The 27,138-nt window shown below is 43.4% G+C and overlaps 1 protein-coding gene across 1 annotated transcript in view; it reads left to right on the top strand.

Moving 5' to 3' along the window:
* Positions 1-27,138, top strand: part of TPRG1 (tumor protein p63 regulated 1) — a 146,333-nt gene that overhangs the window by 10,683 nt on the left and 108,512 nt on the right. Inside the window, exon 2 of the mRNA XM_070403600.1 lies at positions 25,422-25,651. Within this exon, the coding sequence (XP_070259701.1) occupies positions 25,430-25,651 (222 nt within the window). The 5' untranslated portion in view covers positions 25,422-25,429. The remainder of the gene's footprint in view (positions 1-25,421; positions 25,652-27,138) is intronic.

The following is a 27,138-nucleotide window of genomic DNA, read 5'->3' as shown; positions in this document are numbered from 1 at the left end:
TACCCATAGCCCTACGACTAGGACATATTGACTTGGTACACTTCCTTGAAGCATTATGTTAACAATTTTTTCCTCAATCATAAGTATAATGTATGTTCAATGCAAAAAAATCAGAAATTAAAAAAATTAAAGATTATCCATAAGTCAGTCATTCAGAGATAATCATAACATTTTGGTGCATGTGGCTCCAATGCAAATGTGGATTGTTGTTTTTTAGTATAATATTTTATAATCATTATTTATTCTTCATAATAACATAACTTTTTATGTCAATTAATATTTGTCTGCAGGATTATTCTCTGACATCTTTTACACCCTCCCTCTCTCAGAGATAAACTTCTTTTTTAACACTTTAGCATGTTAATTTGTCATATTTTTCTTTTCTTATTTATATATACTTTAAGTTGTAAATAAAACCATTTTGTATGTGTTACTTCAGACCCTGCTTTTTCACTTAGCATTATCTGTCATTTAATTGTCTTCAAAAATATGACTTTTAAGCGTTGCATTATATTCCACTATGGGTGTGTACACACAGTGTGATACAATAAGTACTTTTAAAAAAATACATTTTTATTGATTTCAGAGAGGAAGAGAGAAGGAGAGAGAGGTAGAAATATCAATGATGAGAGAGACTCATTGATTGGCTGCCTCCTGCACATCCCACACTGGGGATGGAGCCTGTAACCCAGGCATGTGCCCTGACTGGGAATCAAACCCAGGACCCTTCATTCCCCAGGCCCACACTCTATCCACTTAGCCAAACCAGCTAGGGCACAAGAAGTACCTTTAAGTTTAAATATCTCTAATTTAGGATTGATGCTTAAATTATTATCCTCTCTTCTTGTCTCTAACCTTCATGTAAGAAGGTCTATTTTTGATTCATCTTTGAGTTGTAGTTGCAGTCAATTAACAAAATCATTCATTCTAGGTGAGATGAACTCTGAGAGGTAGCTTTCACTAGTGGAGGAATCTGGAAGCTATGGCTGGGTTGTTTCAGAGGCTGGAGAAGAAGCCTTGGTCCACAATGTTATGGTTGGTCCAGGTGGAAGAGAGAATTTCACTTTGCACGGACCAGGTCTAGCTGGATGGAACCTCATGTTAGGTAGGTCAGTGCTCTCTGAAGTGCAGCTCTCATTGTTTGACGGTAACAGCTAATAACAGAGAAGTTCCTACCATTCAGTGTATTCTTGCTTGTTGAATTAAAAATAAAAAACAATCTAATGACTTATTCTTACTGATTTTTTTTATCCCTGATGATCTTAAAGATGTAATTTTAAAAAGTTTAAAATTATTTTTTAATTCTCACCTGAGGACATGTTTTTATCAATTTTAGAGAGATAGGAAGGGAGAGAGACATCCATGTGAGAGAGAAATATTGATTGGTTGCCTCCTATACACACCCCAACCAGGGATCAAACCCTCGACCTTTTTTTTTTTTTTTTTCATTTTAGAGAACATTTATTAAAGCCGGGGACAGTAAAACTCTCCACTTTGGTGTAGAATTGGGGCTCCACACACCAGGCCCATGTGGAGTCCTAGACTAGTAGAGCTGAAAGGAAATTTGGGGACCAAGTGGCTCAATACCCTCCTAGACCACGTGAAAAATAAAAAAACAATGCCCAAAGAGAAGAAATGACTTACATCTGAACCCAGATTTCCTGACTCTTACTACCTCAAGGCTTTCTCCACCATCGCTAGTTGTCATATAATCTATTCCTACTTATATAAATTCATCTTAAAAAGATTCAGTTGATTATTAGACTTCTCTAGCCTTCTTTTTGCTCCAATCTTTAAAATTATGTTTTGAAATTCTACTATATTTTAGGTACTTTGCTAGGTCCTTAGATTCATTAGCTCCTCTAATTCTTATACTGTCCTGAAGGTAAATATTGCATCTACTACACATTGGAGGAAACTGAGGCTAAGGATTTTTAAATTGCTACCCAACCTCAGGCAGCTGGTGACTTGCGGAGTCTGGATCAAAACCCAGTATCTCCCTGACTCCAATGTTTCTCTACTGTGTCAGTCTTATTCCTGATACAGGAATTGATTACATGACATGAATCAATTTATGTCTTTACCGTTCCTGTCCATTATCTTGTGGAATGCTTGGCTTAATTTTCCAAATACGTGTGCCTCTGAGTTGTAGGTGAGTGATCTTGATACATCACGCACAAAGTTGTGTTTAAACCAAAAGGACATATTTCCATCTTTAATGGAGAAAACTAAATGGCATGGCTTAGCTATTTCTACTGTTTGGCTAAGGTCCCAAATAGGGTTGAAGTTTCACAACTGAAAACAAACAAAAATTAAAGTTTTGCGAAAATTGAAAAAAAAAATGCATGAAAGGAAAAGAAAACAGAAAAAACTTCTTCAATACCATGTAAGTAATGTTTTCCTACTCAGAGAGAGAATACATTTCAGGCAGAAGCACTGAGGTCGGAAAAATTATTCAAGAGTTTATGGGGATGAAGGACATTTAGGATAATGTTTTAGTATATGAATTCGCTTGGCCAGGCCTTTTCTCTTTATTACTTCTCAAGAAGAGATGGGCTATATTATGACTTTGGACTCAGCATAATACAAGATGGAAGAAGGAAAGTATTTTACTCTAGTTAGACTAATGTTTTTTTTTTAATCTGGCCTATGATAAGGTCAGGCTGATATAGAGTAGCTCCTGTTGCAGTCCCCCCTCACTACCCTTATCCCTTTAAAATGGGGGCAGTGCCACCTCTTCCTTCTCCAATTTCACATCACTTGCTGGGAACTTTTGTGGAGGAAACTAGAACTTCTATCAAATGACTCTGTCCAATCCATCTATAACGAAGGGCTTTGTCCTCAGAAGATCTAAACATTGGAAGTACATTGGACACATCACTCTAAGACAAGTATTTCCTGGACCTTTATTCCTTATGTAATTTACATAACAAGTTTGTAACTTCTTGGCCAATATAGCAGTTTCATAACTTCATGTGAAAAAACTTGCTCAATAGACACTATCTTTCTCCATCACACAAACACAACTTTGTGGGTGATGTATCAAGATCACTCACCTACAACTCAGAGGCACACGTATTTGGAAAATTTGATTTTGTTTCCTGCATGCAGTCTTTGCACATCAGTGCGGAGATAAAAGTCATTGCCCAATAGCCTAACTATCTATGTGTAGGAATAGTCTCCATTTGGTACACATTTTAGTTTTTTTCTGACTCTAATTATTGGAGAATCCCTGAAGGCCAAATTTTGGTATATTTTCTGTGTAAAACAGAATCTTTTTTTCCCCTTTGATAATGGGTACTGGAAAATGAGGAATCAGGGAAGAAAATGTAAGAGCTAAAATAAAAACCTTTACGTTTTCAATGGTTTGAATAGAACTAATACTTTATTTCCTCATTTTATCATCTTTATGTTTTTAATGTAGAAAATTAGAAAATATGCCGAAACCGGTTTGGCTCAGTGGATAGAGCGTCGGCCTGCGGACTGAAGGGTCCCGGGTTTGATTCTGGTCAAGGGCATGTACCTGGGTTGCGGGCACGTCCCCAGTGGGAGGTGTGCAGGAGGCAGCTGATCGATGTTTCTAACTCTCTATCTCTCTCCCTTCCTCTCTGTAAAAAATCAATAAAATATATTTAAAAAAAAAAAAAAAAAAGAAAATTAGAAAATATAATTAGGCATGAAAACACGATAATCCACCCTAACTGGTTTGGCTCAGTGGATAGAGTGTTGGCCTGCGGACTGAAGGGGCCTGCTTTCGATTCTGGTCAAGGGCACATGACCGGGTTGTGGGCTCAATCCCTAGTAGGAGGGTGTGCAGGAGGCATCCAATCAATGTTGCTCTCTCATCATTGATGTTTCTATCTCTCTCTCCCTGTTCCTTCCTCTCTGAAATCCATAAAAACATGTATATTAGCCTTAACCAGTTTGGCTCAGTGGATAGAGCCTTGGCCTGGGGACTGAAGGGTCCCAGGTTCGATTCCGGTCATGGGCATGTACCTGATTACGGGCACATCCCCAGGAGGTGGTGTGCAGGAGGCAGCTGATTGATGCTTCTCTCTCATTGATGTTTGTAGCTCTCTATCCCTCTCCCTTCCTCTCTGTAAAAAAATCAATAAAATATATTTTTAAAAAACCATGTATATTAAAGACAAACAAACAAAAAGATGACAATCCCATTCTCTCCCCCCGCCCCACCTAAAGAAAAGGCAGTGCTAACATTTTGGTGGCTATCCTTATAAATATATATATATATATATATATATATATATATATATATATATACACTAGAGGCCCGGTGCACTCGGGGGGTCTCTCAGCCCAGCCTGTGCCCTCTGGCAGTATGGGACCCCTCGGGGGATGACCACCTGCTGGCTTAGGCCGACTCCCCAGGAGATTGGGCCTAAGCTGGCAGTCAGACATCCCTCTGGCAGCCCGGGAGCCCTCGAGGGATGTCCACTTCCCAGCGGGGAACAGGTCTAAGCTGCAGTAGGACATCCTTAGCACTGCTGAGGAGGCAGGAGAGGCTCCCACCACCACCACTGTACTGGCAGCTGTCAGCCTGGCTTGTGGCTGAGCAGAGCTCCCCCTGTGGGAGTGCACTGACCACCAGCGGGCAGCTCCTGCATTGTGTGTGTCATAGTGACCAGTGATTCCCAGTCACTCTGCTGTTAGGGTCAATTTGCATATTACCTTTTTATTATATAGGAGTGCCTGGCCAGCCTGGGTGAGGGGCTGATGGCTGTTTGCAGGCTGGCCACACCCCATTCAGGGTGGGGGGGTCCTGCTGGGGTGCCTGGCCAGCCTGGGTGAGGGGCTGAGGGCAGTTTGCAGGCTGACCAAGCCCCTCAGTGGGAACCCTCACCCCATGAGGGTGTGGCCAGCCTGAGTGATTGGCCAATGGCTGTTTGCAGGCTGGCAACAGCCCCTTCAGGGTGGGGGTCCCTGCTGGGGTGCCTGGCCAGCCTGGGTGAGGGCTGGTGACTTTTTGCAGGCTGGCCACACCCTTCAGTGTGGGGGTTCCCACTGGGGTGCCTGGCCATCCTGGGTGAGAGGCTGAGGGCCGTTTACAGGCTGGCCACAGCCCCTTCAGGGTGGAGGGTCCTGCTAGGGTTCCTGGCCATCCTGGGTGAGGGGCTGATGGCTGTTTGCAGGCTGGCCACAGCCCCCAACCACCCAAGCTCCCAGTGGAGGCTGGCTGGAAGCAGGTATCTGGGATTTATTTGTCTTCTATAATTGAAACTTTGTTGCCATGAGCGGAGGCCTCAGCTGGCTCAGGGCTGGTGGGAAACTTGGCTTCCTCTCTTGCCCAGGCAACCAAGCCTCCTACTTGCTCCAGCTCCGTGGCTGCCGGCTGCCATCTTGGTTTGGTTAATTTGCATATAGTTGCTCTGATTGGCTGGTGGGCATAGCTTAGGGCGTAGCAAAGGTATGGTCAATTAGCATCTTTGTCTTTTATCAGTGTAGATTTTATTTGTAGGAAAACTAAGGTCAATCTATGTTCTATTTTATATGTATATACACACATACCATGGATGTATTTCTACTATATTTGTACAATGTTAATTGCAATGTCTACATAATATTTTATCTAAACTACACTTAGGTAGTTTAGTTAAAAAACAGTTTTGCTATTTTTAAAGGGGCATTGGCATAAGGGATGCACTTGGATTTTCTACTAAAAGATGAGTTAAAATAATAGCTAGCAATATCACTTATTTTAAATGATCTCTTTATTTCTTATGTTAAAATATGCCAATGCATTTCTAGTGATGTACTGGTTAATTCCACTTTCTTTATCATAAGACCTAAATCTATAAATAGGTAACATTACTAGTAAACTAAATTAGCAATCTTAGAGATACCTATACTGGATATGCTGTTGAACTAGCATAAGTAAGATCCCTTCTAAATTGAAGATTCTATGTTCAGTCACTCCCAACAGATCTCCCAAAGACAATCACTGGTCTTTGGTGGAAGAATTACAGATCTTCCATGATCAAACATTACTGGCATTTGTAGCCTGACATTGCCTATTTAGGTGGGATAATATTAACTAGAAATAGTATTGGGCAGTAAAGATTGGTGCCGGCACATTAAGAAGGAAAGATAGTTAGCAGGGAATATATTTTGGGGACATATCAAACATTTCAGTGATTTCTTTAAATACAACAATGTGTCACAGCTGAAGTTCTTAGATGCAGAGATACTGCCGAACAGTATTACTCTGGGCTAACCTACTTTTGGTGACACTTATCTCAAAAGAAAAGCTCTAAGGAGTGGTCAGATTTACCCATTCACTTGAATTTCTCCATTCATAGGACATATTATATAAGTCACAGATGTTCTTTCACTGCTTTTATATTCTGAAAAGATACTTGAGAGGCAGGAATGACACAGGAAGTGTGTGTACAGGTGACTAGGGGAGCATCAAATTCTGGCCCTGTGGGCTTCAGTTTCCTCTATCTGGTCCCCTGGGCTAGGCGGAACAATTGTCTCCAGGAAGATTTGGCACACCCCTGGCCCAGACACATTTCCTCTCCTCACTATCACCCCCACATCTTCCCAGTAGTTGTGACTTCATCGAGATAGGAATCAGCCTTTCTAAAGGCTTTGGGCAGTGGCACTTTCTCTTTGGCATCCTTCAAGGACTGCTAAGAACCTCTGTTCCAATATTACTTTACTGCCTGTTCCTTCTTCTATGATAATATACTAATAGCTCTTCTAAAGATGCAAGATCAAAGCACTCCATCATTTACAATGTACTTTCACAACTTTTTCATCTGATCTTCACAAAATATCTTATAGAATAAGCAGAGCAGGCATCAACATGCACATTTTCACAGATAAAGAAGTTGAGAGGTATTATTACACATATGTATGTACATTTGATATATGAAGATGAAATTACTAACCATACTTAATGATGCCTGTTTTGATTGATCTTTCTCTGCTCTACACCCCTACTCCCTCTTGATTGTTTTATGAGTAAAACTGTCCATTTATTGATCAAGACCAACATTATATCACCCCCAGGAAAAAAGCCTTAAGATACACATTCATAGAACAAGAAAAGATTAATATCACAGGCAGCATTTTTATTTCCTCAGTGTAATTACTATCTATTCTTTTATTGTTATTCAATGCTTTAACAGTAGCTGTAGTGAGTCACACATAAATACATATACACTTATTCTTATTTTTATACTAGAGGCCTGGTGCACGAAATTTTTGCACTTGGGAGGGGGTCCCTCAGCCTGCCCTGTGCCCTCTCCCAGTTCTAGAGCCCTCGGGAGATGTCCAACTGATGGCTTAGGCCCGCTGCCCTAAGCCGGCAGTCAGACATCCTTAGCGCTGCCTTGGAGGGAGGGGAGGCTCTTGCCACCACTGCTGCGCTCTCCAGCTGTGAGCCTGGCTTCTGGCTGAGCGGCACTCCCCCTGTGGGATCAGGCCAAAACAGGTTCTCCCCCAAGGGGTCCTGGATTGCGAGAGGGCACAGGCCAGGCCAAGGCATCCCACAGGTGCACAATCAGGGCCAGGGAGAGATGCTGGAGGTTGGCCAGCTGAGGAGGGACCACGGGAAGGATCCAGGGCATGTCAGCTCATCTTGCTCAGTCCTGATCAGCCAGACCTCAGCAGCAAGCTAACCTACCGGTTAGAGCGTCTTCCCCCTGGTGGTCAGTGTATGTCATAGTGAGTGGTTGAGCGGCTTTAGCATATCATTAACATATTATGCTTTGATGGCTGAATGGCCAACCGGTCAACCGGACACTCAGTATATTAGGCTTTTATTATATAGGATTCTAGACTGATTTATGTACCTATGTGCATATATAATTATATTTCTTAGACACATGTAGTTTTTGTTTTGTTCTCTTACTGAAATACAGAAAAAGAAAGGGCCTTTTGTTAGAGATGTTATTGTTTCTTATCTGTGTCTCTTATCTAACAACCTTCGCAAGCTAATATAAACATTTTTTTTAAAGTTTTCATTCTTTGGCAATCTGAACTCTCCATTTTTCTTAAATCATCTCAGATGAATTTGAATGTCATTCTTAAAACAAAACTGCTCTTATTTCCCCATACTTCTACTCTGGTCTCCATTATTTCATGTGAAATATCCTTTGCCTTTGCTCTCTCTCTGGGTGGAGCTCTCTGGACCTATTTAAATCCTCTTAGCATCTTGTAGAACAGGCTGAATTTCAGTTGTTAACATTCTAACCTATGTGGAGTGGAAATGGGACAAAGTTGTGTTAGAATGATATTAGTCCAACACTGTCTCATATTTAATTGTAATGTCCAATTCGGTATCTTGTTTAGCATTCATTATTTTAAAAGCTCAATGTATAATTCATTGTTAAAACACAAATTGCCCTTTAGTTATGGTGACCTGATGAGAAGTTGGCCTGCGTTTAAGATTCTTGGTTCCCCTTTCTGATTTTGTTTCATCCTTCTCAAGTGCCTGCTACTGAATACTGCCCTTTGGTTTCAGGATAAGCCTCTCCACTCTCCCCTTGATCCCTAGACCTGGTCTCAGGAAAGGGTCTCATATTTGTCACTTAGTCCTCAGGGAAGTGTTAGGCAGAAGTGAGTTTTTCCTTCTTCTGCCCATCTCCAGTGGTGCAGACACCTTCTGTGACATTGGCTGTGACCGAGATCATTGTACTGCACAAAGGTTTCAGTATTCTATGGGCATCTGAGAGGACAAATGAGGGCATGGTTCCTTCCCTCATAGAGCTCACAATCTACTCATGGAGATCAATCACAGGCAATGACTAAAGAACTGGTTGAATAAAGATCATGGTGCTTGAGAACATAGAAAAGTTGCATTTTTAAGTTGCCATCCATATTAAGCTTGTGGAAACTGGTGAGTGTGGATTCTGATTTATAAGGAAGTGTTTCAAATCTCTTGTCAGGTCTGATTCCATCACACCCTAGGGGAGAGATTCACTCAACTATATCTCCTTGCATTTTCTGTCATGAGTACTCCATGGAGTGAATATATTTTTTACCAATCCATGTGTCTAGCTAATATATATATATATATATATATATATATATATATATATATATATATATAATGAATGCTTTCTATATGTTATCCTTGGTACTGAGGATACCGCAGTAAACAATACTCAGTCCCTATCACCAGACCTTATGTACTAGTGCGGAGAATGTGAAAGGTAAGGCAAGCTAATAAATAGCTACAATATAGTATGATAAATACTGTCATAAGGATAAGCAAAGTCCACAAGGAGAAAGAGTAGGAGCCATGTAATTCATGAGTCAAGGTTAGTCAGGCAAGCCTGCAGCTTTTTTCTAAGTTGAGAGCAGTGGGAGTTAGCAGGTAAAGGAAATGAGAAGGGACTTGGTGAATTTTGGGGACTACAGGTAGAGTAGTATTGCTGAAGAATAGATGAAAGAAGAAGAGGGAGGGAAGAGAAGGTGAGACATGAACTTTTATAGGAGTTCAAACCATGAAGGTCTTGTCTGCCATGCTCAGTTTAGATTTTATTTAGAGTGCAATGAGGTTTTATTGAAGTTGAAGTGATCAGTGACACAATTCAATTTGTATTTTAGGAAGACTACTGTTTCTGCGATGTGCTGAATAAATGTGAGAGAGTAATATTGGAGAGAGACCAGTTAGAAGGCCTTTATAATAATCCTCAAAACATCTTGTAAGGCTGTGGCAATAAGAGTGGAGCAAAGTAGAGATTCCAGTAGATATTAAAGACTTAAAAGCTATAGGATGAGGTGCCTGACTTGATTGTATTGGGCAAGAAGAGGGAATCAGGACTGGGACCCAAATAGCTCTGATCTCATTTACAAGAGGAGCAAGTTTATGGGGGAAAGTAAGAAGATGGTAAGTTCATCATTGGATATGATGAGCTGGAAATAAATGTGGTTAAACTAAGATGGCATGTCTAGCAGACAGTTGAGTAGGTGAATTTATGGCTTGGGAAAGGGATCTGGCTGGGGATACAACATGGCAGTCACAGATCTATAGGTTATTGCTTAACAATGAAAGCATCCAGAGTGATCTGATAAATATCAGTATATGAGCATAACCAATGGACACAGACAAGGGTAAGAGGGTGAGGGCATATGCTAAGGGGTGGGGGCGGCTGGGGAGAGGTCAATGGGGGGGAAAAAAAGGAGACTTATGTAATACTTTAAATGATAAAGAATTTAAATAGAAAAAAAAATCAGTATATGAGAAATTGAGAGTCTCTGTGAGGAAACTATAAGCCATGAACATGAAAGTAGAAATATGGGAATCTATAACTCCAAGGAAAATAAGAAAACTAGAATTTTGAGAAGGATAATGTCAGCAATCAACAGTGCCAAAAAGATCAAGGAAGATGAAGAATGAACAGTGCCCATTAGATTCAGTCACGAGAGCTTTGTTGATAATATTTCAAAGATATGCTGACACTAAAAAGGAGATTTCTGTGGATTAAGTTGTGAATGAGTTAAAATTAAACTGAGACAGCAAGGGTGGACCCTTTTTTGAGAAGCTTGGTCATGAAAAACAAGATATCCAATCATCCATCCAGCTCATCATATCCAATGATGTGCTTTCTAAAATCAAATGGAATAAATGTGCCCCTTTCATTATGGAAACTTTAAATATCTGAAAAGAGTTATCAGTGTTCTCTACATTTTCTCTCTCCTCAACTGAATGTCTACAGTTTTATGTACTGTTCCTCATGTGACACAGTCGGCAGTCACTCACCATCCAAATGATGACCTCTTCAGAAGAGCACAGTCATCTCACAGGCCCCAAGTCAAAAAAGACCAGTCAGATAATGGAAAGAGAAGAGTGGCGGGGGGGGGGGGGGGGGGGGGGGGGGGGGGGGGGCGGGATTTGAAAAGCATCTGTTGATACCATAATACAGAGGGAAGGTGATTGTTTGTGTGATCTTTAGAGCTGTGTCTTTGGGACAGCTTCTGAGAGCCTGGCTTTATGGAGACAGGAGAGAGCTAACCTCAGAATCTAGTAGCACTACGGTGTCGGGTGAATTTCCCGCCAAAATATAAGATGGCGCGGGCAATTATTTAGGTTTCCTGCGCAAAATCAGGGATTTTTATGATACCTATTACCCCAATGGGTATGAAATGGTTCGCATACGCAGGTAGGTATCTTTGTGAACGGCAAACAAACAAATATTTGGTAATACGCAGTTACAATCGGCCCGAGTTTACACGTTTCCCGCACTCCACCGCAAATCTATATGAACCGAGTTAAGACGGCTCCCGCGGAGTACGCGCAATTCACGCGAGCCGACTTAACTCGTTTCCCGCACTCCAAGTGGTAGAAAGAAGTCTCCGTGAAGAGCTGGTTTATCTTGGTTCATAGGCCAGCTAAGCCTTCCAAGGACTTTGGGGCAACAAGAAACAGAAGAAAGAGAAGCCTAAAACACTGGCACTTCCTTTGACTTGCTTTGTGACCTGAGGTAAGTCTAAGTCATTTCCCTGCTCCCATCTGAACATCTGGTTTCTTATTTGTAAAGTGAGGGTGTTGAGTTAGAAGATATTCAAAATGCCTGGCAGCACTCTCAGATCCTATCATGTGAAACCAACTGAACATTCACTTTGAGAAAAATAATCCTGTCAGGGTGCCAGTAACATGATATTTCTGGACTTATGTGATCATTACATGGGTGTGCTTATTTTATACTTCATTGGTCTGCACATTTATAATTTTTTGAGTGTATGTCATACTTCAATAAGAATGTTTATAATAAAAATTCCATTAAAATAATAAAGGATGATGTTTTATTTTAATTTTTTGAGAGGGGATGGGGAATGCTGTTGTCAGCATTTGGAAGTATTTTCCTGAATGTCATGAAATCTGTACGTGAGAGTCACAGTTGGTGCAGCAGGAAACCCAGGCTCTGGTGTGACTTCCTTAAACAAAGCTCCCAGCAGGAACTTCTGGTTGTGGAGTGTATGAAAGTGTTCCTGCCCAGCACCAGGAGTAATGCTCGGTAGGTAGGCAGTAATCCCTGCTGGACAGAATCCACACACTCTCCTGGGTTGTCCCAATACCTGGGAAAGGGGCTTGTTCTAATGCCTTGGCATTGTCACCATCTGGTTTAGCAGATTCAAACTCAGGGATCCATTTATCTCAGAGAGAGAAGAAAAGTGAGAACTGCAGTAAGGATTGTTGGCCTGGGTTGATTCTTTGATTTCTCTGTTCCTTTCTTTTTCACTTGTTCATGGGAAAAAATATTTGTAGGCTTATAGGCCCCCCACTTCAATGTACTTCTTCAGGACTAACCTCTTTATCCTGGGAAGTTCCTTGCATGTTGCCTTCCTTCCTTTCTTTCTTTCTTTCTTTCTTTCTTTCTTTCTTTCTTTCTTTCTTTCTTTCTTTCTTTCTTTCTTTCTTTCTTCCTTCCTTCCTTCCTTCCTTCCTTCCTTCCTTCCTTCCTTCTTTCCTTCCTCCCTTCCTTCCTTCCTTCCTTCCTTCCTTCCTTCCTTCCTTCCTTCCTTCCTTCCTTCCTTCCTTTCATCTTTCCTTTCTTCCATCCTTCCTTTCATTCTGTCTTTTGGAAGGTAGTGGGGAAGCTGGTGATTTAATCTCATTATTGCCTTCCCTCAAATGCCACCACTTTCCTGTTTCCTCCCTGCCAATTTGCTACTGCCTGAGATAAGTCACTGCATGGATGCAGCCTTACAGGTTGGCTTCTTTCTACTTTTAGATACATCTCCAGCCAGCACTCCCCTGACTCACACATCCTGGTATAAGTTCACTTTAATAGCTACCTCCAGGACTTACCTTTGAGGGGGATCTCCATTTATTTGGGAAGTTGAAGGAAAGAATCTTTGAGACCTGGATATATGAGTAAAATTATATATTATTTAAAATAATAACCACAGACACAAACAAAAAAGAAATTAGTACCCTGGAAAGAGAAGAGAGAAGCAGATGAATGGTGCCAAGCTGGACTACACACAGTGTGACTCACCTCTCCATGACATTTCTAAATCATGAATGAAGTTGTTGATCTCATGACATTCTTGAGGCAAGTGGATGTACAGTGTGAGCCCATACTCTGCATCTGGAGAGAACTGTATCAGCAGGGAAGGAGGTGTGACAGAAGGGAATACAGAGGAGGTGAGAGGAGGATTTCAGACTTTCACTGTGTTAGAGAGTGATAGTTTTGAGCAAGTGTTACCAGGTCTTCAAGGGATGGGGGCTGGAGGTGGGCAGGGGACATCTCAGTTATGCACACCATATTACCTGCTATCTTTTGAACACACCCTCTTCTTCACATCTCACACCTTTGCCTGGAATGTCCTTGCCCATCCTCTAATATGCAGTCAGATTTGAGGTGCCTTTATTCACATCTCTACCTCTCCACACTCAACGCCCTCTCTCCAGCCTGTTATTCCCATCTCCTGTTTCCACCGTGTTTTGTGCACGTACTCCTGTTATGTCTCCATCACATAAGCCTGTAATTATCTGCTCATGCTTCCGTCACCTCCACTAGACTTTGCACTTGGGTAGATGAAAGACTGTGGCATGTGTTTCTATGTGTGTCTGAGTGAGGGTACGTGTGGGTGTGTACAGAAGATGTTTCCCTTCACGCCTCGCACAGAGTTTCATTACTCAGTCCACAAACATTTACTGAGCATTCATGTCTGAGGGATGAGGTAATGTGCAAACAACAATAGGTCAGCCATAGCCTTGGCCTTCAGATCTCAGAATTAACAGAGAGACAGCAGGACATCCATTCATCTGTTTGAGAATTTGTACTGAATCCTACTCTGTACCAGGCCCTTGCCAAGTACTGGCTAAAGATAAATGCAGCACAGTTTCTGCTCTGGAGTTGCTCATAGCCTGGGAGTAAAGATAGGGACATAAATACAGAACAGTATGACAAAGCTACAGGAGTCATGGACTCAAGTGCTACCATAATCCCTACAGGATGAGCAGTGGAAATGTTCATGGAAATATGTAAGAGAATTAATCTCCAGGAGTCACAAGATTTCTGTAGTCTCACAAGGTACTCTAGTTAATATTCTTATTTTTATTAACTAGAGGCCCGGTGCACACAATTCATGCACTCGGGGCGGGGGGGGGGGGGGGGATTCCCTCAGCCCAGCCTGCGCTGTCTTGCAGTCTGGGAGCCCTCAAGGGATGCCCAGGAGGAAGCGAGACTAAGCCATCAGTCAGACATCCTTAGCACTGCTGTGGAGGCAGGAGAGGCTCCCACCACCACCACTGTGCTTGCCAGCAGTGAGCCCTTTCAGGGCTTCTGGCTGAGTGGTGCCCCCCTATGGGAGCACACTGACCACCAGGGGGCAGCTTCTGCATTCCACTGTTTGGTCAATTTGCATATTAGCCTTTTATTATATAGGATTATTTTTCATATACATTTTCATGAAACTACTCTAAAAATTAACATCTTGTGTGAGGAGCTCAGCTGACCTCTAATTGTTTCCCTTCTTCAATGCAAGGATAGTTACTGAGACGCTAGCATGTCTCTGGCCCTGGCCTCACCTGGGTGAGGTGCTCACTGCTCTGCTATTAATGTCCCTAGTAGCTCTCATCAAGGTGGAAAAGCATTTGTGTTAGCAAAAGTCAGAGGCCAAATGCCCCAGAATTTTAGCAATGGGTGCCCAAATTTGTGACTACCATTGTAAGTCTCCTCCTCTGACCCCACAGAATTTGAATCACAAGGGAGCTATTTTTGTCAGTTGGAGTGGCTTAATGAAGATGAGATGAGGGAAACCATATATGAGCAACCTCTATAGGCTTAGATCTAGAATATTCTGGGCACTGAAGAAAAAATAAGCTTTGGAATGCTCTGGCTGGTGTGGTTCAGTTGGTTGGGTGCCTTCTCCTACACCTTTTGGTAAGGGTATGGGGCATGCAGGTGGTAGCCAATTAATGTTGTGCCCTCATATGGATGTTTCTCTTTCTCTCTCCCTTTCCCTTCCTCTCTCTCTAAAAATGGATTGAGGATTGAGTTAGAAGTAAACTTAGGAATAATTTAGTTCAACAGTTTTCAAACGTTAATACATTTCACTCTCACCCCCCATGAAAACTTCAGAAGATGTCCAGAAACAGATAAATGGATCTCTATTGATTAAAAAGGGTTAGTCATTCCTAGGAGTATAATTTGCTAACCATAAAGTCTGGCTTCTCATTTTGTAGATGAGGAACTTGAGGTGCAGAGAGGGGAAGCCATTGCCCAGGGTGACCCAGTGAGTGAGGGAAAGAGTGGGGACCCACATTTATTTATCTTGGCCCTGTATTCTCCCCTACTCCCTGCTGAGTGAAAGCACTTATAGCAGACCAGAGGGCCCTGCATGGCAGGGGAGAAGCTGGAAGCAAAGAGACTATCCATCAATTCCACTATCCCCTGGACACAGAGCAGCCCTGCAGGCTTGTTATCACTAATGCACAAAATGTGAAATGGTGATGAATTGTTTGCCAATTTTCTTATCTGAGCTGGCACAGAGGAGGGCTTGTTGGAGAGTTTCAAGGCGTTAGAGTATTGTTGTTTATCCACTGCACATCCCGTAACTGTTCGCACAGAGACTCGGGAAAGGCTGCACACATAAATTCACATAAATTACCTTTACAAAATGTCAAAATTAAAAGTGGATTTTTATTTTGGGGATATGCCTGGAGAATGTTAACCCCTTCAGGTGGATGGAGATGTCATCATCAGAAAAACACAGTTGCCAGCTTTGAATATAACACAAGCCACAGGAATTAACTCCCACACTCCCTCCCCCTGCCCAGCACTGCCCCACCTGCAAGAAGGTAGCAGTTCTTGTTAACAAACCGTAGACTTTCCTAAGCTCCTGGTCTGCCTACAAGTGTTTCTCTGGAGACAATATTTTTAATCCTACAGTGGCCATAACTTCCTTCTTTATTGTCTTTAACTAAATTTTAAGTGGCTAAACTGAGAGTTCAAGGGAGACACATAACCTATCCTGGCCTCAGTTTCCTCATTTATACAATGTGGAAGTTAGGATATATGAGTGTTTTCTAACTGGAAATTTTGTCTTCCTAAGGAGCCAGATAGGTAGTAATGAGGACCCTGAAGGAGTTGTTAATACTCTAAAAGCTCCGTGCAAGTGACAGACCCCACAATAGGATTGCAGAGGGCTAAAACAAATTTCGTGGAGACTTATGGAGACATCAGGAGACAAACTCGGCAAGTGAAGAAAGCAAAGGACAGCCTGGCTGTGCGAGGTTGCCAGGGAGGCAGACAGAGCAAGAATCTAAGAAAAACTTCTTAAAGCTAGATGGGAAAGGAGGAAGCAGTGCTGAAGAAAAGAAGAATGGCATGGCCTTTGAGAAGAGGTTCATCATGAAATAGCCCTGAGTTTCACCAGTGTCTCTGTTTAATGTCAATCCTGTTTTCTTGGTCAAAACTATGAAACTTTTTGTTATGTCCAAACTGTTCTTTATTTTTTACTCCTGGGAGAGGGAAAAAAAAACCCCACAAAACTATCCCCTACTTCCCCCTTTCTTTGCCTCTGGCTGGAATTGTGGCCACATAGTGAAGCCAGCTACTCCTTTTAAGCTGATTAGATCTCAAGGTAGTTATTTATCCACCTGGGGATCAATTACGCTAGATCTCTCTTTGATTTTTAAGAAAGCAAGGTTTCTGTTGAAAAATCAGCTGACAGTCTCATGGAAGATACCTTGTAGGTAACAGTCTTTCTTTTGCAGATTTTAAGAATCTCTCTTTTTCTTTAACCTTTGCCATTTTAATTATGATGTGTATTAGTGAGGCCTCTTTAGGTTCATCTTGTTTGAGACTCTCTACATTTCCTGGACTTATGTGTCTTTTTCCTTCACTAAGTATTTCTTCATACAGGTTCTCGATCCCTTCATGTAGGTTCTCAATCCCTTGCACTCTTTCTTCTCTTTCTGGTACCCCTATGATGCAGATGTTGTTATACTTCAAGTGTCCTGAAGGGTCTTAAACTATCCTCATTTTTTAAAGTTATATTTTCTTTCTGCTGCTCTAGTTGGGTGTTTTTGGTTTTTTTTTCTACTTTGTCTTCCAAATAGCTGATTTGATCCTCTGCTTCATCCAATCTACTTCCAGGGTATTCTTCATTTCAGATATTGTATTCTTACTTATGACTCTTTTTAATGCTTTCTATGTCCTTTTTCATGCTATTGAGCATCCTTATAACCATTACTTTGAACTTTATATCTGATAAATTGCTTGCCTCCATTTCACTTAGCACTTTTTGAGGGAGATTTCTTTCCTGTTCTTTCATTTGGGGTCTGTTTCTTTGTGTCCCCATTTTGTTCACCTCTTAGTGTTTGTTTCTATGTAGATCTGCTATGACTACCAGTCTTTGTAGGGTGGCCTTATGTAGAAGGTGTAATTTGGGGTGCAGTGGTACAATCTCCTTGATCACCTGATCTGGATGCTCCCAGAATGTCCCTTGTGTGGGTTATGTGGACCCTGCTATTGTATTTGAATCTTGATTGCCATTGGCCCATTGGTATCTGGGATTGACCAGTTTGGCTCACTCTGAGGTTCAACCCCAATAGTGGCATATGAGCTTCTATGCAGGTGCTGACTACACAAAGCAGAATTTGCCTTATGAGGGGTTGGTGCCTTCTGAGATCTCCCTTTGGCTATGCTTTGCTTGTGAAGCTCATTGGATCCTGCTCTGAAGTTGTCTGAAGTTGGCCACTGAGTGTGTTGGTTCTGGGTCTCTTGGGAGGGACTCTGGTGCAGGCCAATGTCAGACACTAACTGTGACTGGTCTTGGGCAACTTGTTTGAAGCTACAAGTGATTTACAGTTTGTGGTTGCCTCTGCTAGGCCTGGGTGTGTAAGGGAAATACCAAGCTATGCACCAAGGCCCATTTTTACCAGTACCAGAACTAGGGCAGGTTGGCAGAAGTTCCAAAACACCCAAGATCCACCTGTCTTCCTCCATCTGCTGGCTGCCTATTAGGCTCAGTCACTGGAAGAGCCTCTAGTGCAGCGGTTCTCAACCTGTGGGTCACGACCCCTTTGGGGGTCGAACGACCCTTTCACAGGGGTCGCCTAAATACATCCTGCATATCATATATTTACATTATGATTCATAACAGTAGCAAAATTACAGTTATGAAGTAGCAACGAAAATAATTTTATGGTTGGGGTCACCACAACATGAGGAAATGTATTAAAGGGTCGTGGCATTAGGAAGGTTGAGAACCACTGCTCTAGTGGGACTTGAGTTTCATGAGGTAGATTCACAGTGAGTCACCAGATAGAAGTGAGTGGTTGTCCCATCAGTGGGAGGTTCTGGTCAGGTTTCAGAGAAGGTGGGGATTGTGGTCCCTACCCCAGAGCTATACCACTCAGTCTGTCCTGGATTTTGCACAGCCCTTGGAAGGGTGGAGCCAGTAGGAATCAGGTGGGTGGGGCCTCTGGAGACTGGAGGGTAGGTCTGCCAGGAAGCCTGGAGTGTGTTTCTATCAGATCTCCCATAAGGAGGAAGCACCAGTCAGGTTTATGGGAAAGGGAGGGAATGGTCCCCACCTGAAAACCACTAAACTCAGTCAGACACCTCCTCAGTCTGCCCTGATCTGTACACTCTGGCCAAGGCAACTGACTCCTTAGCAGGGTGTAAGCTCCACAAGGTAGGGTGAAAAGTAGTCCGGATGGTGGATCTATTGTATTCTTCTAGGCCAGTGGTCGACAAACTGTGGCTCGGCAAACTGAGGCTCTTGAGCCACATGCGACTCTTTGGCCCCTTGGGTGTGGCTCTTCCACAAAATACCGACTTCTGTGCATGGGCCACGAAGTTTCAATCACACTGTACGTGCGCGCCCGCATGTGGTATTTTGTGGAAGAGCCACACTCAGGGGGTCAAAGAGCAGCATGTGGCTCTCGAGCCACGGTTTGCCGACCACAGCCCTAGGCTAATGCCACACAGAGGGAAGTGCTCCACTCAGGAAAAACTGCATCTGCTGTATGGAAGAATGATTCAGCACAGGGATCCTAGCAGCTGTCCCCCAAGCTCCCTCCCCAGAGCCACAAACACCAGACTCTTCACAGGACTCTAGTCCTCTCCACCTTCCCTCTGCCAGAGTCCAGGGTGAGTGGCTGCAAACAAAATTTTGTGCATTGGCCTTTTAAGAGGGATCTCTGGCAGACTTCTATCTCTCCCTGATGGACCAAAACCCTGCTGCTTTTCACAACCAGTTGTTACCAGTATATGGGAAAATTTTCCTGGCTCTGGTGCTCTGGGCTGGGGAGCCCAGCTTGGGGTTTAAACCCCACACTTCTCAGGGGGAACCCCCCTGCAGCTAAAATATACCCCCAGAACCTCAGCCACCATGGGAGTGGGCCCAGCCCTTTTTGTGTCTCTGCCCTTCCTACAGTCTCAATTTGGCTTCTTCTGTAAATCCTTGCTTATAAGACTTCTCTTCAGCTGGTCTTCAGTTGGTGATTCAGGATGATTGTGCTATAATCTAGCTGTAATTTCAGTTTGGTTCTGGAAGGAGATGAGTGTAGCTTCTACCTAATCTGCTGCCATCTTGGATTATCGCACTCACATTATTTTAAGTATTTACACAATATTGATTGGATAGAATTAGAAATTTTTTGGCCATTAGGTATTAACTGGTCTTCAATTTTTCATTAACACATATAATAAGTAATATTGTAGTCTTCCTTTTTTTAGAATAATTTTCATTACATGAATTCCCTGGAATGAAAAAATAAGGTAAAAAAGTATGAACATAATTATCTTCCTAAGCCTTGACTCTTTGCTGCTGTTAGAAATTGTACTCTCTTTAGCACTACTCGCTAAGGTAAATTTACTGGGCAATCTTAGGGAACAATGATTTTTAATTGTAAATGGCTCTCGATGGGTCTGTTGTAAGGCATACTAGTAATTATTCATGTAAAGCAATAGAAACATTTGGATTTGGCTGGATTTGTTACCAGTATTAATATGCTTTTAGTACTTGAATGTATATGATCTATTTACACAGCAGTAGAAGGGGTTTGTATTGAATTGGGAATAAACACTCTCTGGGCAGGTGGCGATGAAGAATGGAGTGGGCTGCTTAGATGCATGTTGCTCCTCTGCTATGGGGGAGGTTGTTGAAGAAATTACAAGTCCTTACAAAGATGTCCCCATGGCTGGAAGGGAGCTGGAATCATTTTGAATTGAGGTGGTTGGGTTCAACTTTCCCATTAGTCATGGCTATTCAAATTTAACTAAAGCTCAGTTTCCTTCTTTCCTGGATCTCAAACTTCTCAGTCTCCAAAGTGCTCTGCTTCTCTTCAAGTGTTTCCAGAGGAGACAGCCTGAGGGAGAGGAAGTGGTGCTAATTAAATCCTCCCTCTGTTTTCCAGGCACAGGAGTCTTTAGCAGATGTCTGTTGTTAGGAGCTTGTTCACAGAGTGCAGCAAATACAGAAGCAGGCTTTCCTTCCCCAAAGGCACAAACTTTCCTTCACAGGTTACAGGGAACTCTAGACATGCACTTCCTTCCAACACCTACTCTGACAGAGGTGGCAGACCCGCATAATAGAGCCTGTAACTGCCAGGGAGGCCGTTACATGGGAAAGCGAGGGAATGGTCCCCATCTGAAAACCACTAAACTCAGTCAGACACCTCCTCTCATGATATCTCTCATTTTCTGTCTTCTCTCTCTCTCAGGCACACAAAATGTTTTTCTGCTTCTTCCTGTGTGTTTTGTATTTCCCAAAAGCCAATCTCTCTGCCTTTTGTACACCCCACTTTAAAAAAAAAACCCTGAAAATCCAGCAAATCCCCTCCTGATGTAAAATAGTGTGTATCATGGTGGGCATGCTGAAATCAAAGCATGTTTGGGAGTCCTGGGTGGGAGTGCAAGTGCTGCCACAATTTTACAAGTGTTTCTGAAATAATCCAACTCTGTGCTTTCCACATGGAGATGAAATCACCCTCCAATGCTTGCTGGGTGGATCAGGTGAAATAACCTGTAATGTGATCTGCAGAGGGCTTTTCATTCATGAGTTCTAACTGTGTTTTCTCCTACACTCAAACCCTCTCAGGATGAGTCTATGTCCACATTTTCCTGAGACAATCCTAGCTACTCCCATCATCCTGGCATAATTGTTAATAGCACACTTTCACCTTCAAAAGTGTCCAGGTTAGGCAACAAATGATATGTTCATAGTATTTTTACCTCTCTTGAATACTCTAATTAATCCCTATTTTAAGAATGTAAAGTTGCTGGTAATAGGGGCTGTTTCTCACTTTCTGATATTTCACAAGAACTGAGGAAAATAAGTTTGTCTGATTAAGAACATGTGGCAGCGCTGAGAATAAGATGGCACTCCTGATTATACGGTGAAGCTGAGTGTGAGACCCTCCTTCCATGTGGCACTGGTAGTGTGCTTACTATATTGATAACTATGTGGCCTCAGATTGAAAATGGAGACCTTATTTAGGGGCACTTATTACTAGGTTAGCATGTGCTTTTTGTTTTGCATTGTGTTGCTTTTTTATTTACAAAATATAAATAAATTTATTGTGTTTTTATTTATATACTAGAGGCCCGGTGCATGAAATTCATGAATGGAGGAAGGGGTGTCCCCTCAGCCCAGTCTGCACTCTCTCCAATCTGGGACCCTTCGGGGGATGTCCAACTGCCGATTTAGGCCCAATCCCCAGGACATCCCTCTCACAATCCAGGACCGCTGGCTCCTAATTGCTCACATGCCTGCCTGCCTGATCGCCCCTAACTGGCCCCCCTGCCAGCCTGATCACCCCTAACCACCTCTGACTGCTGACCTGATTGCCCTTAACTGCCCCCCGCCCCCTGCCAGCATGGTCACCCCTTACTGCTCCCCCTGCAGACCTTGTCAACCCCAACTGCCCCACCTGCCGGCCTGGTTGCCCCTCACTGGCCCCACTGCCAGCCTAGTTGCCAACAACTGCCCCCTTGCCAGCCTGGTCACCCCTAATGGCGCCCCCGCCGACCTGGTCTTCCCCAACTTCCCCCCCGCTGGCCTGGTTGCCTCTCACTGGCCCCACTGCCAGCCTAACAACTGCTGCTCTGCTGGCCTGGTCACCCCCACTGACACCCCCCTGCTGACCTGGTCACCCCCAACTCTCCCTCCTGAGAGCCTGGTCACCCCTCACTGCCCCCATCAGCCGGCCTGGTAGCCCCTAATGCCCCCCCCCCCGCCAGCCTAGTCACCCCCAACTGCCCCCTTGCCAGCCTGGTTGCCCCTCACTGCCCCCCCCACCAGGCTGGTCACCCCTCACTGCCCCCCTCAGCCAGGTGCTGGCCTGGTCACCCCCAACTACCCCCCCCTGCCAGCCTGGTCACCCCTCATTGCCCCCCTCAGCCAGACTGGTTAACCCCAACTGCCCTCCTCTGCTGGCCTGATCTCACCCCCAACTGTCCTCTCCTGCCAGCCTGGTCGCCCCGATCTGCCCTCCCCTGCCAGCCATCTTGTGGCAGCCATCTTGTGATGACATGAAGGTGGCCATCTTGTGGCGGCCATCTTGTGATGATGTGAGAGTGTCGTGCAAAGGCGCGAGGACCACCAAGGCTTTTATTAGTATAGAAGATCACATGGGCAAAAATAGGTTTACAGTTTATTTTTGTATTTTTATCTATTCACTAGAGGCCCGGTGCACAAAAATTTGTGCACTCGGGGGAGAAGGGGGGGTCCCTCAGCCCGGCCTGTGCCCTCTCACAGTCTGGGACCCCTCGGGAGATAACGACCTGCTGGCTTAGGCCTGCTCCTGGGTGGCAGAGGGCAGGCCCAATCCCTAGGTGCAGCCCCTGGTCAGGCTCAGAGCAGGGCTGATTGGGGAGTTGGGGCGCCACCCCCTGTCATGCACAGAGCAGAGCAGATTAGGAGGTTGTGATGCCACCCTCAGTCACGCTCAGGGTAGGGCTGATTGGGGGGTTGGGGCACCGCCCCCATCACACTCAAGGCAGGGTCAATGGGGAGGTTGTGGCACCACCCCCTGTGATGCACAGAGCAGGGCCAATCAGGGGGTTGGGGCACTGCCCCCCCAACCCCCGTCATGCACAGAGCAGGGCCCATCAGGGGGTTGGGGAGCTCCCCCCTGTCATGCACAGAGCAGGGCCCATCAGGGGGTTGGGGAGCTCCCCCGTCACGCACAGAGTAGGGCCGATAGGGGAGTTAGGGCACCGCCCCCTGTCACACACAGAGCAGGGCGGATCAGGGGGTTGGGGTGCCACCACTGTCACACTCAGGGCAGGGCCGATGGGGAGGTTATGGCTCTACCCCATCACAGACAGAGCAGGGCCCGTGGGGGGCGGGTGTTGGGGCGCCACCCCCTGTCACACACAGAGCAGGGCCAATCAGGGGGTTGGGATGCCACACCCTGTCACACACAGAGCCGCAGGGCGATCAGGGGGTTTGGGCGCTGCCCCCTGTCATGCTGATCCGGTGCCAGGAGACCTCTCGGCTCCGCTGATCCCGGTGCTGAGAGGCATATTACCCTTTTAGTATATAGGATAGAGGCCTGGGAGCCGGCTGGTTTGCCCTGAAGGGTGGCCTGGATCAGGGTGGGGGTCCCCACTGGGGTGCCTGGCCAGCCTGGATGAGGGGATGATGGCTGTTTGCAGCTGGTCACACATCCTTCAGGGTGGGGGTCCCCACTGGGGTGCCTGGCCAGTCTGGGTGAGGGGATGAGGGCTGCTTTCAGGCTGGCGGTTTTGACTGAAGCTCCCAACCCTTCTGGGCCAGCTTTAGCTCTGGCTCTAGCTCTGAGGCTTCCGCTGCTGGTTTGTTTTGGTTCTATAATCGAAACAATGTATAACTTCAGCTCTGAGATCCCAGCCGGCTATATTTGTTACAAAGTTTCAAACTGCCAGCTCAGAGGCCGGCAGCGCAGGCGGGGAATGTTGGAGTCCGCAGTCACTGGAGCAAGCAAGCCTCATGTTCGCTTCCAGCTGCCTGGCTGCCGGCCGCCATCTTGGCTGACAGTTAATTTGCATAAGGATATGCTGATTAGTCAATGGGAAGGGTAGCGGTCGTACGCCAATTACCATTTTTCTCTTTTATTAGTGTAGATTATTATATTATTTACCTGTATTATTTGCCTTTTTTCATATAAACAACTATAAACCTGCTTTTGCCCATTCCTATAAAATCATTTTAAGCACCTAGAAACTTCTCAAAACAAAAAATAAAAATTATTTAAAGCACTATCATCCATGGATAATCATTATTAATGTTTAATTTTACATCTTTTTATGCTTTTTCCAGCCCTTCTCATACCATACATGCATATACATAAGTCCAAGTATCCTTTTATTCTTATTTTCTCCCTTTCTTTCTTTCTTTCTTTCTTTCTTTCTTTCTTTCTTTCTTTCTTTCTGAATTATTTTACCAATTTGAGTAACATTATTCCTAATATTTTATAACTTACTTTTCGCATTTATAATATATTTTCAACATCTTTCCATGATAAAAATATACACTTACATTTTCAGTGACTACATTATATTTCACTGCATGTTATAACATATCTTATTTAGCAAATTTCCAACTGATAATACTTAGTTTCTTTTGGTATTAGATAAAATGTTGTGTGAGTATATGGTGTTGCTATTATATCCAATGTTTTGCTGCTAGACCTAAAGTTGTATATTTTTCTGCTATTAGACATAATAGACATTGTGATGTACAACCTTTTATATTTATGTCTTTGAGCATTTGTCTAAATTATTTTCTTAGGATACATTTTTAGAATTGCAATGTTTCAGCTGAAAAATGTGCTCAGTTTTAAGTGCTTGTGTGCCTCATTGTTACCCAAAAAGCACAAAAGAAGTTGCATTATTATTGCTTTTAACTCTTAAATAAGCTTGCAGGCTGGTGGATTGTTTGGTAAAAATGTTATGAAATCTTGAACAAAAATGTTTGATAATTATTTCACACAACTTTTCCCTTATTCAGCTGCCTGTATGGGGGGATTAAAGATGAAAAACAAAAGTACTTGCAACCTCCATTTCTTTCTTTAAAAAAAAATTGATATCAGAGAGGAAGTGTGAGGGAGAAATAGAAACATCAATGATGAGAGAGAATCATTGATTGGCTGCCTCTTGCACACCCCACACTGGGGGGGATCGAGCCCACAACCCAGGCATGTGCCCTGACCGGGAATGGAACCATGACCTCCTGGCTCGTAGGTTGACGTTCAGCTGCTGAGCCACGCCAGCTGTGCACAACCTCCATTTCTCTGTCCAGAGAATAGCTCTCCAGGATTGTGAAGTCTGAGTTATTGAATTGTATCCATCAATGCCTCTGTTTAGTTAATGTGTGTGGGTGGGTGGAGGTAGGGAAGGGGGAATTGTCAGTTTCAGGAGCATCATATGCTCAAGTACCTATTTTGCCAGAGCCAGGTGACTTGTTTTTTTTATTGACAAGATTGTTTCTCCCTTTATTTTAAGCTAAAGAAATGTCAACAATTGGGAGTTTTGAAGGATTCCAGCCCGTGTCTCTGAAACAAGAGGGAGATGACCAGCCCTCAGAGACTGATCGACTCTCCATGGAGGAGGGAGACCCAGGCAAGGACCCAGTACCAAAGCAGATTTCAAGGCAGCCAAGTGTCACCGAATCAACACTCTACCCCAATCCTTATCACAGGGCTAATGTCTCCCGGAAGTACTTCGTTACACGGGTAAAGTCACTGGTGCTCTTAAATGCTACATAAGACTTCTTTAAAAAATCCTAATGTCTTTCTGTATACCACATATTTTACCAAGTGTTTTCACATTTGTTATCTCATCTAAAAAAATGTGAAAGAGTGCAGCCAGCATGGCTCAGTGGTTGAGCATCGGTCTTTGAACCAAGAGGTCATGGGTTTGATTACCAGTCAGGGCATATGCCCAGGTTTCAGGCTTGATCCTTAGTAGGGGGTGTGCAGGAGTCAGCCAATCAATTGATGTTTCTATCACTCCCTCCCTCTCACTTCCTCTCTAAAGTCAATAAAAATAAATAAAAAAATAAAATTGTGAAGGAGATATCTTTTGTTTTTCAGACATTGCCAAATAACTTTATTGTGATAATTATTACAACATCTCAATAGCATTCATTCTTTTCCTTCTAATTCACAGATGGCTAGTTGTTCACTCTGTTACCGTCCTCAAATCACTGGTACCTATTTTATGATGTTTGAGAAGGAGATATCTTAATCCCCGTTTTTCAGATGAAGGTCTGAATTTCAAAGAAATTGAGAGAGTTTATTTTTGATCACCAGGTAAGACTAAGGAGAAGCAGGTCCTCCAGTCTCCATGGATCTTTGCCTCCTCAGTCTTGTGTTTATGCTAAACCTGACCTCAAGGAATTAATGTCCTATGGAGAGAGAACCAGAGCAGCTAGAATTTAAAGCCGTGAGCCCAGAGTGTTTGTTATATTCTGTAAACATGGGTGGCAGAGTGGAAAGGCATGGTGAGAATATGCTGAACTTCAAGGGTCTATGGAGATGCTGGTATTATAGTGTGGGAGCAGGAACTTTTAAATCTTAACCCTATCACTGCAATCTGGAGCCAAGCTCTCATTCCTATGCATTGGATTTAGGAAAGTAAATGGATGGGTGGGGAATGAGGGTGGGGTTTGTATATACAGGTGATAAAAATTATTTTAAACTTCTACCATTTGAATCATTAGAGACTATGTCATTGGTGTCTAGTACCTATCTCTGTCTTGAACTCTCCTTCCTACTTAGAGATCTTTTACAATTTTTTAACATTCTTGTCAACACAGTCCTGGATAGCTCATAGGCTACAACAACTGGGGTCAAAAATCAGGGATTGTATACTGTGGCAAAAGGGACCATCTCATATTTTAAGTGTACATGGAGACTCTGATCAGCTTAGATAACCTTTTCCTCCTGTGGTAGTTCATCTGCTATTATTACTCAGCCATATCTAAAAAAGGCCTCAAGGCTAACAAAAGTACTCCTCAAGACTAATAACTTGAGGTATATTATTATAATCACTTTATTGTGGAGATATATTCAAAGGCAACTTCTTATGAAAGAAACAATATTTGATCCACTTGAGGAAAGATATTTTTAAGCTCCCTGTAGGACTCTATATTTGAAGATATCTTATCAGAAAGTTGAAGTGATTAGGGATGGAAAATTATCTCTAAATTTGTACTTGA

This window comes from Myotis yumanensis, unplaced genomic scaffold (assembly GCF_028538775.1).
Source record: "Myotis yumanensis isolate MYYU_CA2020_CCGP unplaced genomic scaffold, mMyoYum1.0.hap1 SCAF_2, whole genome shotgun sequence".
Lineage (NCBI taxonomy): Eukaryota > Metazoa > Chordata > Mammalia > Chiroptera > Vespertilionidae > Myotis > Myotis yumanensis.
This window is presented reverse-complemented; position numbering and strand designations above follow the sequence as displayed.